Source organism: Pinus tabuliformis, chromosome 5_2 (assembly GCF_031772625.1).
Source record: "Pinus tabuliformis cultivar Carrire ecotype Pingquan chromosome 5_2, CPIR1, whole genome shotgun sequence".
In the NCBI taxonomy this organism is placed as follows: Eukaryota; Viridiplantae; Streptophyta; class Pinopsida; order Pinales; family Pinaceae; genus Pinus; species Pinus tabuliformis.
In genome coordinates, this window is record NC_142306.1 from 835234118 (window position 1) to 835253000 (window position 18883).

The 18883-nt window shown below is 42.3% G+C and overlaps 1 protein-coding gene across 1 annotated transcript in view; it reads right to left on the reverse strand.

Moving 5' to 3' along the window:
• Positions 1-1270: 1270 nt before the first annotated feature.
• Positions 1271-18883, reverse strand: part of LOC149161922 (cytosolic endo-beta-N-acetylglucosaminidase 1-like) — a 185843-nt gene continuing 168230 nt past the window's right edge. The window contains exon 9 of the mRNA XM_089435044.1: positions 1271-1330. Coding sequence (XP_089291170.1) covers positions 1271-1330 — 60 coding nt within the window. The remainder of the gene's footprint in view (positions 1331-18883) is intronic.

Here is an 18883-nt window from a genome sequence, read left to right on the forward strand (position 1 = left end):
TCATACTCCGGTATGTAGAACCGGCATGCAGGTGTGTTCGAGACCCGAGGCGAGAAGGTGAAAGAATAATGGAAAAGGCAGGGGAAAGGATGACAGAGTTTGGTCGGTGGAGCGCAGGATAGGTGTCGATAAATCAATAAGAGATGGTGAAGGCAAAGTAACAGACAATCCGAGGTTAAGTAAGGTGGAGAAGGCAGAGAGTATTAGGCAAAGAAACCCTGGTAACCGGCTTAGAAGAGGGCAGAAGGCAATGGCGGAGAGAAGAAGGAAGGCAAGAGAAAACACTGAAGAGGAAGGAAGATGGATGGGCCACGATAAGAATAAGCAGGGAGTCCAGAACGTAAGAGAGAATGATAAGCAGAGGGTCGAAGAGCGTGAAAGTCCCTAGGAGACCAAAAAGTATCTGCTATCCAAAGGAAGAGAGATGAAGGATAGCAAGCCGGAGGAGCAGTCGGAAGAGACAGATACTCGAGATGAGGAGGAAATGGAGGTTGGTAGGAAGGAGTTCACGGAGAAGGTAACATTCGAGGTTGGACAAGGCAGTCGAGGTACCATCAGAGGAAGACCCTCCAGAAGAGGCAAAGGCAGAAGACGCAGGGGTGGTGGGAGAGTCAGGCAAACAAACAGTCATGAATCAAAGGCGCCATCACCAACCCGTCAGAAAAGAGGTCGAAGAACATCGGAGCAGATGGCTTGGGAAGTGGAAAAAGCGTATAAAGAAGGGACTAACGCGGAGATCAGAATAATTATCCAGGAGTTGGAAAATAATGTTCTGTAGGAGGCCTCAGACCCGAAAATGGAGGATTGGGAAATTCTATTACCAGACCCAGGAAACACAAGGGGACGTTTATCCCTGTACAAACAAGCTTTGCATGTCTATTGGGTGATGAAACGTTTATTAGCAAAGGCCATGGAACAGGTTGCTAAGGAGATGACTGAAATGGCTCAAGGAATCCCAATACTAAAAAGGGAGATGAAAAACCTCCAACTCACTCTTCTGATGCAGGATAGCAGGCTAGAGGAAATTCAAATTCTGTTGAAAAAGATAACTACTGTGCAGGACGAGGAGAAGACCAAACCGGAAACCATGGTAGACTGAACCTTACTGTTCTGTTTTCAAATGATCCTTCTGTTAGGCCTATGAGAATCAGTTTTTTTTGGAAATGTTTTTGAATTGTTATTGCTGATAGGAATCCAGAGTAGTCTGTTGATAGGGTATGCTATATGGTATAGACTCGGTGGTTTATATTCATATGTTAAGGGTTGACATTTACTGACTTTTGATGACCAACAGACCCGGTTTCCCTCCGGGGCGGGTTGAGGTCACCATCTGATTGTACATATTAATCTTAGTTGAATATAATAGAAAAGATCCTACACTAGCTTACAAAAAAAAAGAAAAGTGGCTAATTGAAGGTGACCTAGATAAAAGGGAAATTAACAATCAGGTTGATGCTCACACAGTTAATCCACCAATCATAGAAGATCAAGTTATAACTCATGGCACTTGTGAGATTGATCCATCATCCTTGACAGGGCAAATGCAGAATGAAGAAAGACATGTCATGCATATCTTACATATTTCATCTGAGAGTTTTGAAGCAGAATGTTCCACAAAGAAAAAAGGCAAGAGAAAGAGAACAAGAAGAAGATTTGATGCATCAGATGGTCGCGAGCAACTTGATTTTCAGATAGGAAAAAGTCCTACCGTATGCAGCATTGGACATGGCACATCCGAGAAGCAGCCGACAAATTTCCCTGAAAGGAGGCAAATGCTTAGTATATACTATATTGAACACATCTGATGTCATGGGGCATCCTCTGTATTTCTAACCCTACTCCTTGTTTTTTTTCAACATTTTCATTTCCGTTTTAGGATTAGATTTACTTTTCATGTTACTAGATAGTTAATAAATGAAGAGCTTATATCTTTCATGTGCTTAATGTTATACGAGATTTTTGGATGGATGCAACTTATGTTTTGTTGTGTGTTGCTTGGATGCAGATTCAAGATTCTCACATTCCTACAGTGCAGCAACATGTCCCCAAGTAGAGCCAGATGTTGACCACTACGTGTCAACTACCCATAGCAGTACAGCCCCTTTTTTCGCAAAAGGGATAGCGCTTGATCGACGTGCCAGTGCCATTCGACTATCATCATCAGCCTGATCATGTTATGTTGTAAACCCAGTCTGCATGTGTAAATTGTAAATAATCTTAGCAGATCTGTGTCATGTAAGTATTTGCCTAGGTAAACCTAATCTTCTAGTGATGATCTACGTTCCGGAAGGTTTTTTTGTCTCACTGATCCATGATCAGCAGAGTTTTCCTTCAACCTAACACCAAAGCCGGAATGGATTTTGTCATTAGAATCTTAGGGGAATCCTAGTGTCCTTCAAGTCTATGTAAAAGTAATTTGGAAATAATTCTAACTATTCGGTTAGGTTATTACAAATTGCTTGATCTGCTAGATTATATTTGTGTCGCAAGACTGGGTAGTCTATGAGGGTCTATGTCAAATGGGTTTTCCCCCTTGAAATGTAAAATTGTAAAAGTCATGATGTAAAGTGTCTTGAGGGTTAGAAAATGTTTTAATGCCCTCATAAGTCCTAGGTCTTAGGTGTTTTTTCCCAAAGGCTAAGTTCGAGGGTCCAATAAAAATAATAAAAAATATAAAATTAAATAAAAAATTAAATTAAAATTTAAAAATAAATTAAAAAGAAAAATAAAAATTTGAAAAATAAAATAAAATAATAATAAGTCAAAGTTTTGAGGAAATAAATGCAAAATTTTAATTTTTTAATAGATTAAAATGCATTTAAAATTTCGACGGATGAGATTAAAAGAGATTTTGATTCTTCTCGACGGTCGAGATCAATTTTGACATGGATCACTTGAACCAGCCGTTGGGGAAATTTTCCTTTAAATAGGGTGTCAGGGGTCATTTGAGATCATTTGATCTTAGAGTCGTGTGCTAAAGAAAGCTCTCTTGTAGTCATTTTTTGTGCAATAAATAAAGACTTTGGGGTTGAAATCTTGTTGGTGTTACTCTTCTTGAATCGTTGTAAGATGTTTTATTTTTCAGCATAAATTTATTTTCAGCCATTGATGATAGCTTGATAAAGAGTGATTTTAAACACAGGTATCTTGTTTAGTCGCTAGGGTTTGAATGGTAGTTAAATTTCTGGATATGATGGCAGGTATCTCCATTACATTTGGATTTTACCATCATTTTCTCCTTCTTCGTTAATGGTTGATTTAAGTTGTGCAGGAAATCCTTTTTTGGGATTACCGGGCGTTCGAGGAAGGTCTCGTCTGAAGGGCGCATGACAATTGTGTGACAACACTATAAATTTGCCAATATCAACTCCTACAGCATACTAAAACAGGCTTTTAGACAATTACTACAACTGTAATACAAACTCAGTATTTACACTATTGACATTTGCTTGACTAAAGATAAGGAAACATAAAGAATAAAAACACATGGTATATATGTTGCCCTAGAGATTTTCCAAAGTCAGCTCCAACAAAGTGATCCCAGTGACCAGCTACAACACCAACAATTTGTACACACTTGTCCTGTCTATCACGGATCTAGGAAATGTCTTCTACAAGTGTCGTATAGGAGTTACTAGCGTACTATTACAGGTTCCAATCGCACTATCAATTATTTGTTCTACTCAACACGCATGCTGACAGCAATATATGATTTGGCCAACGTTCCTTTTTATTAAGCAAAATTGTCAAACCGGCAATCAAAGCAATTGAGTTGAATTTTGATTATACGATATCGACTGGCTGGGATTCTTGAGTGATACAATATTGTAGCTATTGTTGATTTTAGACAGATAAGAGTGCCTTTGAGATGTTGAAGTAACCCATTATGTTCTCAAAGTCCAACTCATCATCCGTAGGGGATCATTGCTAACACCACGGCCAAAATATTAATACGATCACATCTACCAATTATGTGCATATCACCCTATGTTGATACCCACCATATGTATAGCAACCCCGCAATCGCTCCAAAATTTGATATTGCTCCTCTGTCACTTCACGTGCAGGTTACTCCTGAAACTCACACACTTCGTCGCACAGGCCCAGCAATAATCAATCGTCCATCGCTCTCAATAATGCACCTATCATGAGAAGCCTCTTACATTGTCATTAAACGAACTGGTGTTAGGACACACCGCCATCTCTATGGCACGTGATGCAATTAACTTGGACTGCGACCAAATTAAGCAAAACGCTGAGACTAGCAACTCAACTTACAAAGAGGAAAAACCTAGCCCACGAATTTAACCAATGGCTGCTAATTTTGGCCATCGCGGGGGTCACGGATTAGTGGATTGATGACGCCTCAGGATGGAATCTCGTGGCCCTCCCGGTGTCGAATTATTCAGCAGTCATTGTTGGATTATCTTGTTGCTAGCCTCGAAATAAGCTCAGCCCCGAAATTTCTTTATCAAAATTGGCCCGCATTCCTTTCAATGCAAAGGTGTCGTTTAATAATTTGTGGCCCTCAAAACATAAGTCTTTGCTCAAAGTGATGAAGACAATTGAATTTTCAACGAACTTGGATCTATATATGTGGCGGCCCCCACTTTAATGACATGTCCATGTAATTTCAAATGCCACGATTCCACGATTTTTGTAAGTCGACCCCTTTAACTTAATCCTTGACTTCACTCGCATTTACAGGCTGTCAAATAAACCTTCTAATGTGCTAACATAAAGGGGCACTAGATTGTGCTCATAGCACTCTTGTACCCGATGCACAACAATTCAGATCTGTGCACATCTATTCACACAACTCTGGCAACTACAATATGATCTCGACCTGCGCCAAAATGACAGCATGTAGCTTGATTTTTGACCAGCAATATTGCGGCCCCAGATAGGTTTTTAGGCCTTACAAAAACTTAGCCTTTTTAATAAAATGATTGGCACAATCGTTTCTTCCACTGAAGAATTTGGCCCCCAGGGCTCGGGCATGAATCGATGTCCAAGTATGATAGATTTTGGCCACATTAGAATTCAGCACTTCCGGCAATAAATCAAATACAACTCGGCATCTACTCAATCTTTGGCAAAATAATATTAGATTTGGCACCTCAAACCCTCAAACCATAGTTGTTGCAACCAAGAACTGAAAACCCACAGGTTAAGCCAAGACCAAGGCTCTGATACCACTGTAATGTCCCAAACGAAATAAATTTGGAACATTCCCTTCACATAAAATTTCTACTCATAAACAGAAGATTTCCAAGTAAAATATAACATATAAAATGCATGCAATTTGATAATGCGATACGTAGAAAAATCTCAACTTTATTATAATATAAGAATTGGGGTTTTACATGCTGGAAAAATAGTTGAGGCCAGATCTACAATAATGCCACAATGGGCCTCCCAAAACAAACTGAAAAACAATACACTGCAACCTGTGAACCCTGAATGGATCCACCAAGGGGAGATGGGTGCTTGCCCAATCTCTCTAAATCACCCGAGGGTTTTCGTCTTGGGGCTACCAATGGAGTAGAGAATCAGGTTCTCAACCTCTCATACAAGAAATAATATCAAATCCAAGATGTCCTCCAATGGCCTCCTCCTCCTCTTTTATAGATCTGATGGACCCCTCTAGAATCTTCTATTTTATTATTATTTTAATCATGGAGCACTTTTCCCTCTTTTATTTTAATTAAAATATTCTTTTTAATGCAGGAAAAGGGTAAATTGGCCACCATGTCTCCTTAGGTCACTGAAACTCCCATCCAAAAGTCCCATCATGTAGATCTTCTCATTTCGGTTCCAACGAGCTATTACACTGAGGTGTTCCATCAATTAATCTCCCTGGAATGCCACCTCGAGCATAATTAATTAAGTTATGTCCAATAATAATGCTAATTTTTGGAAAGTTTTCAGAATGCAACGGAACGAAAGACAAACTGTGTTGATGATGGAATATGCCAAGCAAATGCCATCAAATCCCATAAAAACTCCTCAAAACTCCATTGGGACCCCTGATGACATAAACCTGCTCCACTGACCTGGCCATCCCCTATCCTGGAAATCCACCCTGACTATACTATGAGGAAGAATAAAAATGGGGACATGACACTCCACTAGATCTGCCCAAAAAGGAGTCTTCAATGGTGCTTTAAGATTGCCTTAACAAGGTTGTTGTGGACTTCAACAAAGTTTCACAAATGATTCAACAATGTTCTAGTCATTACTTCTATAGGCTGAGATGAAAGTCACTGTAGGTCTGTTGCCATAAAAGCTCCTAGATGATGCTTTTAGGAGGTGTCCGAGTTTAAGGACTGAGATGAGATGCTAACTGAGCTCCAAAAGGTCTGTGGTAGTGATCTGAGCCCCTTTTTACACTACAGGTCCAGCCTTAAACGTTGCCCAAACAATGATGTCTTCAAGGACACTGTTGTACGAGATTCTTCACATAAGAGCTGCCACAGGACTATTGTATAACTCAACTTCTCCAATAAGGATCCAGGCTCTAAATGATGATTGTACCAATGTCACACTGCTCCATAGAAATCCGCACTTCTGCAGTTCAATCCGAGCTCAATCCTCTTAAACACAGTTCCAATTTGTTGCAAGATGGTTCGAGGTGAAATGCTCCAAAGTTTGTTCATAAGTCCGAGGTATTCACAAAGAAGTATGTAACAGGATTGCAAGTTCGAAGCTCTATTTTACTTGGCAGCAATCCGAAGTAGAGGTCTAAGGTTTGTCACAACTATACTCAAGTCCGAGGTATGTAACAGTTCTTTAGTTCAAGCTCTAAACACATTCCACTTGCTAAGAATTCATTGTTTGTTGTCCTCAAGGTGTCCGAACCTACAAAAGATGTATTGGAAACTTCAAAGTACATGAAGTGTCATTCAATCTTTAGGATGATCGCTCATCCAGCATCAAACCCTGCAAGCGTAACCCTTTACCAAAAAAATTGAAACCTAAGAATGGAGCCCAAAAATTCCATGCAACAAGCTTTCTTCATCCAGTTTCTTCGAAAAGGCTGAGATTTCAAAGTTCAATGCAATTCCATCGATTCATGGATGAAAGACGAATATCCTCATGCTCAGAAATTAAAAAACCTTCCACTTGCGACAACAATGTGACCCTTTCACCATCAAATATTCAAAATATCTTGAATCTGCAGACAAATAGCAAAATATACAAGGATAAATTTCACTGCTACAAATGCTTGTCTTCACCGAGTTGCTATTCCTTTCTGAGATTGCTTTCGCTGAGTTGAGTCAATCAACCGAATGAGCTCAGGCCATGTATATATACGTATTTGAACAATCACGTCCGAATTGGTGGAGCCGACCAATCAAGTAGGATATTGAAGACGACTTAGGTAAAGGTGAACTCGACATGTTAAATTTTTAATGTTGTCATGTGGTAAAAAAGTTATGATAGTCGGCTTGAGAGTTGACTTTACGAATTAGGGAGTTCACAATAATGTGTAGATATTTTTAATTAAATTTGAGGATATTCAATACTATAATGGTTAGGGATAGATTTAATTAAGGAAAGATTAGGGCAGATAGGATTTTATTTATGATTTAGAAATTTGTTTCCAAGAACTAGGGTTAGGGTTTCATTTATGCAAAGGCTAGGGTTTTAGGGATGGATTCAATTATGGTTTCCAAGAGAGGGACTCAAGGGTTTCTCTAGTGGTTACAATTAGCTTTCCAAGCTTCTTACAAGCTAAGGTTGGATCATCATGCATAGGGTTTTCCATCAATTCTCAACCTAGGGCTTGCTCTTAGGGTTTTATCATGTAGCTAGGGAATATGCATCATCTTCATGCTTAGGGGATTCACCTAGGGTTTATTAGGGCAACACAGAGTTGCGGGGGAGTGCCCCCCCACCCCCTCGAACCCGCTCCCAAAGCTCGCTCCGGGCGGGAGCGCTCTCCCAATTAAAAAAATTTCACTCCCTGCCAATTTTGGGAGCGTTGTTGGGAGCGTCGCTCCTGTCGCTCCCGGAGCGAAATTAAAAACCCGGGAGCGATCAAGGAGCGATCACTCCCGACCTTTAAAAATCGCTCCGGGAGTGAATCGGGCTGCGTCGAGAGCGTTCCAGCGGAAAAAAAAAAAAAAAAAAAAATCCGCGGACGCCAAAAAATTATCAATTTAAAAAAAAATGTTTTAAAAGCCCAATGGGCCAAATAACATTTCATTATCACTTGAATGAATTGAGAAGAGCTGGAGAGCAAGAGCAAAGGAGGAGCGAGGAGCAAGTGCCAAGGAACAAGGAGCAAGCCTGCAAAGAGGTAAGTAACTTAGTAATTTAGTTAGTTTAGTTAGTTTAATTTAGTTAGGTAGTAATTTAGTTAGTTTAATTTAATTTATTTAGTTTATTAACCTTATTTATGTTAAAAAACATGAATATAAATTAAATTTATTAATCTAAATAAATTAAATTAATTTGCAGATTCAAAAACCTACAAATATCAAACACCATGGACCTCGCTATATTTCTTGGCATTTTCCTCTTCTTGGTCCCTTTTAAGGTTATTATGGTGCTGGAGAGTAGGAAACGGAGGGGCCAAACTGAAGAGGGGGATGAAGAAGCTGGAGAAAGTCGAATTGATGAAAACCCTGGTGAGGAGGAGCTGGAGGAGGGTGAACATGACCCTCAAAAAACTAAACAAGACCAAACCCCATTGTGGAAATATGTTAACAGGGTTGAAACAAGGAGAGGGGGTGGAACCACTAAATTTCATTTCCCCCATTGCAATAATGATTACACAGGTTCATACACCCGTCCTAGAAGACATATATGGTTCAATGATCAATCTATGTTTTTTTATGTTTTTTATGTCTAATTCATCATTCTACATGTTTTTGTTGACATATATGTATCAAAAATTAAAAAATATAAAAAATATATATTTTTAAAAAATCGCTCCCAGATTCGCTCCCAAACCGGGAGCTTCTGAAAATGGTCACTCCCGCTCCTGTTCTCGCTCCTGCTCCCCGCTCCCGCTCCCGCTCCCAAGCAACATTGGGGCAACATCATGTATCACAAGAATATTTTTCATCTCCAACAATGCCATATTGACATCAATAACAATGTTGAAGTTTCTAAGTTTACTTAGTTAGAAACCCTCCATGCACTCTATCTAATTTATTCCTACCTACTTATTATTTTTTCTTTAACAAGTTATTTACAATGTAAATATTGAAAATAAACACCAGTGCATGCTCAACATATTACAGATCAACAACTAAAAGAAACAAGAACAAACACACCATATGACACCATTGTTTTTGGACTAATGTCCCCGGAAAAACCCAATGTGGGAAAACCAGTGCAGCTATCTGAGCGTTCTCTTATTAAGCAATATCAGAGTACAATCTGGGTGTCGAAACTGGCCTACCCAACAGAGAATTTTCTTGGCAATAATACCTCTCAGTATCTGACAAATTATTGGTTGAAACCCCAGATAATCCTTCCGGCAACTACTCTGCACCAATCTGCCCCTAGAAACCCCAGCATTTGCCTAAATTGGACTGTGTCAGCCTCTCCTAGCCCAGTGTTGGCCCTGTGTCAGCCTATCTTGGCCTGTGTCAGCCCAAGGAGGCCCTACGTCAGCTCTCTGAGCCTCTGCGCCAGCTACGTTGGCCCCTCTGGTGCTCTGCGCAGCACTTAGCTGCCTCTGCGTGGCCCTGAATGAGCACTGGCTACTCCTACATCTCTCTCTCTGGCTGCACTGCTACTCTCTGACACTATCTCTACCTCTCTGTCTCTCTGTACTCAATGCCCCTCAGCTGCTCTCCCGATCACTAATTCTATCTCTCTTAGCAAACCCCACTCTAGAGAATAGAATGACTAATCACTCTGGTGTATTCTCCAAGTGACCCTCAAGCCTCCTCTTATACTTTTCCTGTTGACATCTCAATGGTCGAGATTAAGTCCCTAATCAACGGCTAAGATTAGATCTGGCTTGATCCATGTCTTTTGGACCATTCTAACACAGATTCATATTAATACACATTAATATTTTATTTTCCCTAAGTTTAGACATAAGGACTCCATTAAAAATATTAATTATTTTAATCTCCTGATCTGTTTAGAATTTGCCAAAACCCTTTATGGGTATTGGAGATCTCATGTGCCCCAACCTCTACACCAAATTCTGTGGCTAGAGCACATCCGATGCTACCCCAAACCAACACTCCCTCTTCGCAAGGATTGTGTTCTAGCAATACTCCTCACTGAGTATTACTCTGATCATCCAGCATTAGTTCCCTGTGCTGATGCTAGGCCTTCCTACCCAATATCCTCTGCACTGCTGCCCATGGTTTTGCCACTGCCACTGTTGCATATGTACGACAACTCCCTCTGCACGCATGCTACTGCTGGTCCTTTCTCCCAGCAATGCATTCACACTATACCTCCTCTCATCGTGTTGCATCGTGTCGCCCACTGTTGCACTGTAACTCAGTTACTGAGAAGTAAGTAATTGATCTCCCAAATGACCTCCCTGTTGGGCTAGAGACACCCATTGATTTTGAAGCTCCCTTTGCCGTTGACAGTGCTCCCTCTCTGACCTTTGCGCTGCTACAACAACTCCCTGCATCTTGCACTGTTGCACACCTCTTTGTGTCGTCCTGCATTGGTGCAACACTCCTGTGCCTCTCGCAGTGTTGCAGCCTGCTAGCCTCGTGATGTCTCGAGACTCCTGCACTATAGCTCTCGTTTTCGCTCCATTCGCATCCGTCTCTACCCAAATCAGCTAGTCCTGCTACTCCTCTTCGAGGCTCCCGTAGCAAGGTCTCATCCAAGAGGTTGGGTACCTCGAGAATCCTGCCCCTCATCGCCTATAGTCTGCTTGACTACAGCTCGATGTCTCCCCACTTCCACTCAAGTAGTGCGTGTGCACTCATGGCACATTCATCGTCTGTCAAAACTTTCTTTTGTGCCCATGTTGGCGCTGCCTTAGTCTCGGAAAACTTTCCCTTACTCTTCTTCCTTGGACACTGGGTCACATAATGACCCAGCTCCCCACAATGGAAGCACTTGATCTTGGAGAGATCTTTTTTCTTCCGCTTTTCCTGCTTTCCCTCAGATGCTAGGGCCACATCCTCCTCCTCTTGCTTGACCTTGATCCCTTTGTTGCTGCTACCTGTCTTCGATTGTCGTCTAATCTCTTCCTAGCAAAGAGCTACCCACATCTCGTCCCAAAGTGGGAGAGTCCCTCTGCCCAAGATACTCTGGACAAATACTTCCCAATCTTCTAAGACAGCATTCAGGGTTGTCCTCCCCATAAGCTCATGATCCAGTGTCGCTCCTATAGCAGTCAACTGGTCTCGGATCCCATTCAGTCCTCCGAGGAAGGTGTCAATCAATTGACCCTTCTTCATCTGATACAACCTCATCTGGTTCTCGAGCAGCATTCTTCTCTGCACAGAAGTATGCTAGTATAGCTTCTTGAGAGCCTCCCACATCTCAAATGTCGTTTCCTTCTCGGCGATATGTGGTACCACATGATCCTTGACCCCGTCAAGGATAATGCACTTGGCCCTTGCCATCACCTCTTCATACCTGTCATTATCACTGGGGTCGACTAGGACAGCGATTACCTTCAAGGCGAAGTTCTTGACACAATTCCTGTCAAGCACTGATAAGATTTTGGCCTTCCAAACTGCGAAGTTCAATGCTCCGTCTAGTCTATCCTGGTCTCTTACCCCGTGTAGTGCCATGATGCTACTCTACTTCCCTCCTGGAAGTTCTCTGTTCGTCTCCTCTTAGTCTCTACTTCCCGTCTAGAAGTTCTCTTCTGGACTCCCTCTGAGCCCTGATTTCCCTCCTCGAAATCCTTCTGTCGCTTGTCGAGATGCCCCATACTCTGATCGTCTTGTGCAACTGCACTGTTGATCCGGGTTCCTCGGCTAGAAACCCTTGGTAACAACTCCTCTAGCCTTGCTCTGTCAAGTACTGTTCTGACGACAGTACCTCACCAACTCCACTCTGCAATATTCTTGCAGCCTTCTAGACCCCAGCAACTGCCTCTCTGTGAACTGCGTCAACCCCTCTCTACCTCATGCTAGCCCTGCGTCACCTCGAATGGGTCTACGTCAACCCTGGGATGCCCTGCTCAGCCCTCTGGCTGTTTGCGTCAGCAATGCTGGCCTCTCTGAGGCTCTGAGCAGCTCCCGACTTCCTCTGCGTCACACTCCTTGGTTTCTGCGCTGCTAGAAACAGCTTCTGTCACCTCAGGACAGTTGTTCTCTACTGTTATTGCTCCACTCGACTGATGTCTTTTATTCCTCCTGTGATTTGCAACCTCGCTCCAATACCATGTTGAAGTTTCTAAATTTATTTAGTTAGAAACCCTCCATGCACTCTATTTGATTTATTCCTACCTACTTGTTATTTTTTCTTTAACAAGTTATTTACAATGTAAATACTGAAAATAAACACCAGTGCATGCTCAACATATTACAGATCAACAACTAAAAGAAACAAGAACAAACACACCATATGACACCATTGTTTTTGGAGTAGTGTCCCCGGAAAAACCCAATGTGGGAAAACCGGTGAGGGTTTTCTTATTAAGCAATATCAGAGTACAATCTGGGTGTCTAAACTGGCCTACCAACAGAGAATTTCCTTGGCAGTAATACTTCTCAGTATCTGACAAATCTACTAGCTAAAACCCCGGATAATCCTTCCAGCAACTATTCAGCACCAATTTGCCCCTAGAAACCCTAGCATTTGCCCAAACTGGACTGCGTCAGCCTCTCCTAGCCCAGCGTTGGTCCTGCGTTAGCCCCAGGAGGCTCTACGTCAGCTCTCTGAGCCTCTGCGCCAACTATGCTAGCCCATCTAGTGCTCTGCGCAATACTTAGCTACCTCTGTGTGGCCCTGCATGAGCATTAGCTGCTCCTGCGTCTCTCTCTCTGGTTGCACTGTTGCTCTCCGGCACTATCTCTGCCTCTCTGTCTCTCTGTACTCAATGCCCCTCAGCTACTCTCCCGATCACGGATTCTATCTCTCTTAGCAAACCCCACTCTAGAGAATAGAATGACTAATCACTCTGGTGTATTCTCCAAATGACCCTCAAGCCTCCTCTTATACTTTTCCTGTTGACATCTCAATGGCCGAGATTAAGTCCCTAATCAATGGCTAAGATTAAATCTGGCTTGATCCATGTCTTTTGGACCATTCTAACACAGATTCATATTAATACACATTAATATTTTATTTTCCTAAATTTAGACTTAGGGACTCCATTAAAAATATTAATTATTTTAATATCTCCTGATCTGTTTAGAATCTACCCAAACCCTTTCTGAGTATTGGAGATCTCATGTGCCCCAACCTCTCCACCAAATTTTGTCGCTAGAGCACATCCGATGCTACCCCAAATCAACAGACAACCTTGACCAACACCAACCTCTTTGAGTACAAAACCCTAAGCTTGGGTTTCAAGCCCACAAGTCATTTTTGTGGCGCTCCAACCTCCAATATAGCAAGCCATAAGAAAGAAGCTCAATATGATGAGATGCAAAAGAAAGAAGGAGCCATGCAACTACTACTTGAAGATCTCCCTAAAGAACTGGTAGCTGACACACTTATAAAGACAAGCTAAAGAGCTTGTGGTTATGGCTTCCTAACTGAAAGGAAGTGAATGAATCTCCTATATGATTTAAAGGGGGTAAGAGGTCTCCTTAAATGTTGAAAAAGGAGCAAGGATCTATTCCCTAATTAATAGGGAATAGGCATATCCTCCTTAGCTGAGAGGGAGTGAGGATGAACATCGTATTCTCTTCTATTATGTGTCATGCACTAGGCCAAGACTAACAACGATATGTCTAGTGAAGGCCATGGTATGGAGAATGGAGAATTGGACAAGCATCTGAAATTTGATACTCCTTGAGGATAAAGAATCCAAGATAGGAAGTATTCTTGTTGACCGACACTCTTTAAGCATTGGGCAGGTATCCAAGATAAGAATGATTAAAGAGGACTGATATTCTTTGCGGATTGGGAATCCAAGATAAGAATAGTCCTAAAAGGACATACCTAGGGAACATCCAGATGTGGTATGTACCTTGAAGAGGTAGTGAGGTATCTCACGTAAAGCCTCATAGAATTATGCTCTCATATAAATAGAACTTGTCAAGTTAAGGCCTTACTATGTTGACTATGTTGGTTGTAATATTAATGCTTAAAGATGGCTTATCAATCCAACTCTTCTTATGAGATCTCTTTAGTTTGTATAATATCCTTGTACCGGTTGTACAATTATGTAGTTCCCTAGTCATAATCATTGTGTCATATCATTATATAGTATATTATTATTCAAGCATAAGGTTAATAAGCTTCTTTCAATTGGCCTATAAGCTTCATGGTCATGTTCTTCATGCTTCTAGGTTGTTTTTCATGTCCTCACACATAATTGAATCAAGAGAGAATATCATTCGTATAAAACCCTATTGGGCAAGTTGCAACTTGTAAAAGAATTTGATTTGAATCTAGAAGGTCAAAATAAGCCTCCAAGCACAAGTCGGCCCAATCAGTGACAAGTCGACCTAGAAGAGGCTATTTGACCCCCACAGATGTGTATATATACAAGCAGTTTTTGTTGAGAAATCTAGGGCATTAACATTATGTGATTTCTCTACCATTAGTAATTGCTTGTGAATGTTTTTTGCTTCTTATATTAGAATCTTCTTCTTGTTAGATTATTAGTGTTCTTCTTCATCAAACAGTAACCAATGCATGAACATAAATAGACAAGAGACAGAATGCAGGCTATGAGCCAGGGCCAAAACCTCTCACTCTTTGAGAGGAAAACCAGCACAAATTCTTCTTATAGAGATTCCAATTGACGAATACCAAGACCAAGACCCTTGACCTATTAGCCACTTCCAAGACCAAGACACTAGCTCTCTTGATTGTCTTCTCCTTCCTCCTTTCGATTCCTCTTACACATTGAGATCATCTCCTTTTTTAGCATAATGTGATAGCAACGAACTATAGACATACTTGAGATGGCACTGAGACATATCACTATATTGTCACCAAATTGTCCTTACTACAACAACACTAAAACACTGTACTACTTCACTTACTATCAACTCCTTCATATCATCGAACGAAGGCTTCTATATATCATCTGGCTGTGGTATAGATACCCTCATCCGAACTATATCTTTTTGTTCGATCCAGGTGGATATTGGTGGCCACCTGCCAAGTCCACTTGGACCCCCACCATCGTTTCTTTCAACTTTTCAGTTTCCTTAATTATAGCACAGTTTACTATTTTTAGCAGTTTTTCGGGTCCTGAACTTCCAGAGCCATTTTGAGGCCCTAAATGACGTTTTTTTGAGAAAACTAGGAACAACATGGGTCCATGGACTAATGTTGCTCTTCCCAAAGTTGTAGTTCTCGGATAGATATTTCTAACGAGATACTGTGCGCGTCAAACAAAGATCATATGCCAAAGTTACGACCCCGGGAAGAGCAATTTACCCAAACGAGGCCCACAGTTTGGCGTTTCATCTTCTAGGGTTAGGTTTTTGGATGTTTAGGGTTTTCCATTGTTTCTCAACAATAAATAGGCCTTCGAGCCTCATTGTAACACAGTTAAGACGCATGTAGTTGCCACATCTCTTCTCAGAGATAAGCTACCATCGTCGTAGTTGGTTTATTTCCATTTCTGTTTGTAAGCATATTTCAGTATTTTCCATTAATGAAATGAAGTATTATTTCCGCTGCATTTTTCTGTATATGCTTATCTCTGTATTTTGTTGCATTCCTGGTTAAATCCGGATCAGTGGTATCAGAGCAGTCTTCTTTTTTTCTCTGTTTTTCTTTGCATGTCCCAACGAGGTTGAAATATAAGGAGTTAAGGCTTGAATTGGTCGAACCTTTAGAAGACCAGCCTCGCAAATCCTGACGACCTCCCATGGTGGATGAAAAGAAAGACAAGGGGATAGGAGATCCTATCAAAATCTTGCTCAAAAAAGCCCTCGAGCGACAAAGGAACGCGATGATGGACAACTTTGCCCAGATCCTTCAGCGGCTACCCAGGGGTGACGTATCGGCTTCCAACAGCTACTCTGGAAACGCCACACCATTTAAGTTACAAGTTAAGTTTGAAATCCCCATATTCGAGGGTCAAATAGACGCAGATGTCGTCGATAAATGGTTAAATCTGCCAGAGGGTTATTTTTCTGTTCATGATTTTTCCAGTCGAGAAAAGATTATTTTTTCTCTTCTCAAAGTAGCCGCCCACGTCAAGGACTGGTGGGAAACCTACTACGAGCATAAGGATGAAAGTACAGGCTCACTATTTTCGGCCGCACCCACCTGGAATTCATTCCGGGATGCCATCAAGGAGCAGTACTACCCTGTCGAAAGCTATAAGGATCAATACATATAATGGACCATGCTACAGTAGGGAAGGGGCCAAGACGTGCCGGAGTTCACCAATATTTTCCATACCCTTCGCACAAAGTTGGGTATCAAGGATTCGAAGCAGCGTTTGGTACTCAAATACTGTGACTACCTGCACAAGTACATCCAGGAAGAAATACAATTCCTGAACATCTCCTCACTCGGCACTGCATACCGATATGCGGTCAGGGTCGAGCAAAAGTTTAAACAGAAGAAGCGAGACTTTGGATCTGCGAATCCGAAGTAAGGGAAAGGTGCCCCCAAACCGCAGAACAAAGGACAAAGCTAAGGCGAGACGGCCCAAGACAATCCGCCAAAGCTGCAAGCAAAGAACAGCGCCGCGAAGCCGAAAAACGACACGGGAAAGTGGTGTGAGTTCCATAAGAGCTCCACTCACACAAGTGAGTGTCGGGCCAAGTAGTCACTGGTGGTTGAGCTAAAGGTTTCAAAATCGGATGCGGGTTCCGACTTTGAGTCAGAACCCGACAAAGGGAATGACAAAGGGAAGCATATTATCGATGAGGAACCCAACGCCACCATTGCCACCACGAAGATCCAGAACGAGGAACTCAAAGATCCAGAGGAGGAGTGTCTCTTCCACTCTCAGATGTGGGTAAAGGGCTCCCCGCTACAGTTCATTGTCGATAGCAGGAGCCAAAAGAACCTCATTTCGGCAAAGGTCGTGAAGCGGCTAGGCTTACCAACCACAGCACATCCACAATTGTACACCATCGGGTGGCTTCACCAAGGACAGGATCTTCGTGTGAGCCAACAGTGTCGCCTTCCATACAACATCAAGCCCTTCACGGATGAGGTATTATGTGAAATTGCTCCCCTTGAAGTTTGTGATGTATTACTAGGACAACCATACTTGTGGAAGCGACACGTTGTGTATGAATCAAGGCCCCGTGCTGTTATTGTTACTTTGGGAACTAAGTTGTACAAGATACTAGAGGTAGCACCGCCTACCGCCATCTCTTTGATTACTGCAAAACAATGCAGTAAGCTCGTTTCCAAAACCGGGAAATTTGTTTTCCTGATGATATGCCCTCAAGAAAAGAAGAAGACGGTGGCCACGACCTCCAGACAGGGCCCCTCCGCATCACAACTACAGATGGACAAGGTCGTGGAGGAGTACGAGGACATATTCACCTCCCCTGCAGGGGTACCTCTGCACTGTCAGGTCAAGCACTCCATCGATCTGACCCCAGGTGCGCAGTTGCCCAATGGACCAATCTATCGGCACTCCATTCTAGAGAATGATGAAATCAAGAGGCAGATTCAGGAGTTGCTGTAGAAAGGTCACAGTCGTCCAAGTTCATCACCTTGTGGGAGCCCGATCATGTTGGTACAAAAGAAGGATGGGACTTGGAGACTCTGTATTGACTATCGGGCGTTGAACAAGATCACTGTCTGTAATAGGTACCCGATCCCATGGATTGATGACCTCTTGGACCAACTGAAGGGGGCAAAATATTTCAGCAAGATCGATTTGAAGTCAAGATATCACCAGGTACCAATCGAACCCTCCGATGTGTGGAAAACTGCCTTCAAAGCCAAGAAGGGCCTGTTCGAATGGTTCGTGATGCCTTTCGAATTGACGAATGCTCCTGCAACCTTCATGAGGCTAATGGATGACATCTTGCGGCCATTCACCAACTCATTTGTAGTGGTATACTTGGATGACATCCCGATCTTCAGCTAGAGTTGGGAAGAGCACCTCCACCACATCCGACAGGTTCTCCAAACACTACGACAACACAAGTTATGTGCCGATTTCGAGAAATGCACTTTTGGCATGACCCAGGTTCAATATCTGGGATACATTATTGATGAGAAGGGGGTGCCTGTGGATCCATCCAAGATCCAAGTCATTCGAGATTGGCCATCTCCAACCACTCTGACAGAGCTTCGTAGCTTTCTAGGTCTTGCCAACTTCTACCGCAGGTTCGTGTTGGGATTTTCTCATATCACTTGGCCCTTGAGTCAAGTCACCAAGGGAGGAGCGAAAGCAAAATTCTTTTGGTCTGAATCTCAACAAAGGGCATTCACAGAGTTGAAAGATCGCCTCTGCATGGCACCCGTGCTCGCATTATCAGACTTGCAACAACCATTTGAGGTCGAGACAGATGCCTCTGACTATGCTATTGGGGCAGTCCTTACTCAACACGGGAATCCAGTGGCATATCACAGTGAGACACTTTCAGACACAATCCGGAAGTATCCCACTTATGACAAAGAGATGTATTCCATTATACAGGCCTGCCGACAATGGAAGCATTACATTTTGGGGAAGGAAATGGTCATCCACACAGACCACCGACCCTTGCAGTTCATACAGACCCAAGGGAAATTGCAGAATGATTGCCATCAGAAGTAGTCCACATACCTGCAACAATTCCATTTGAATATCATGTATAAGAAGGGTAGCACCAAT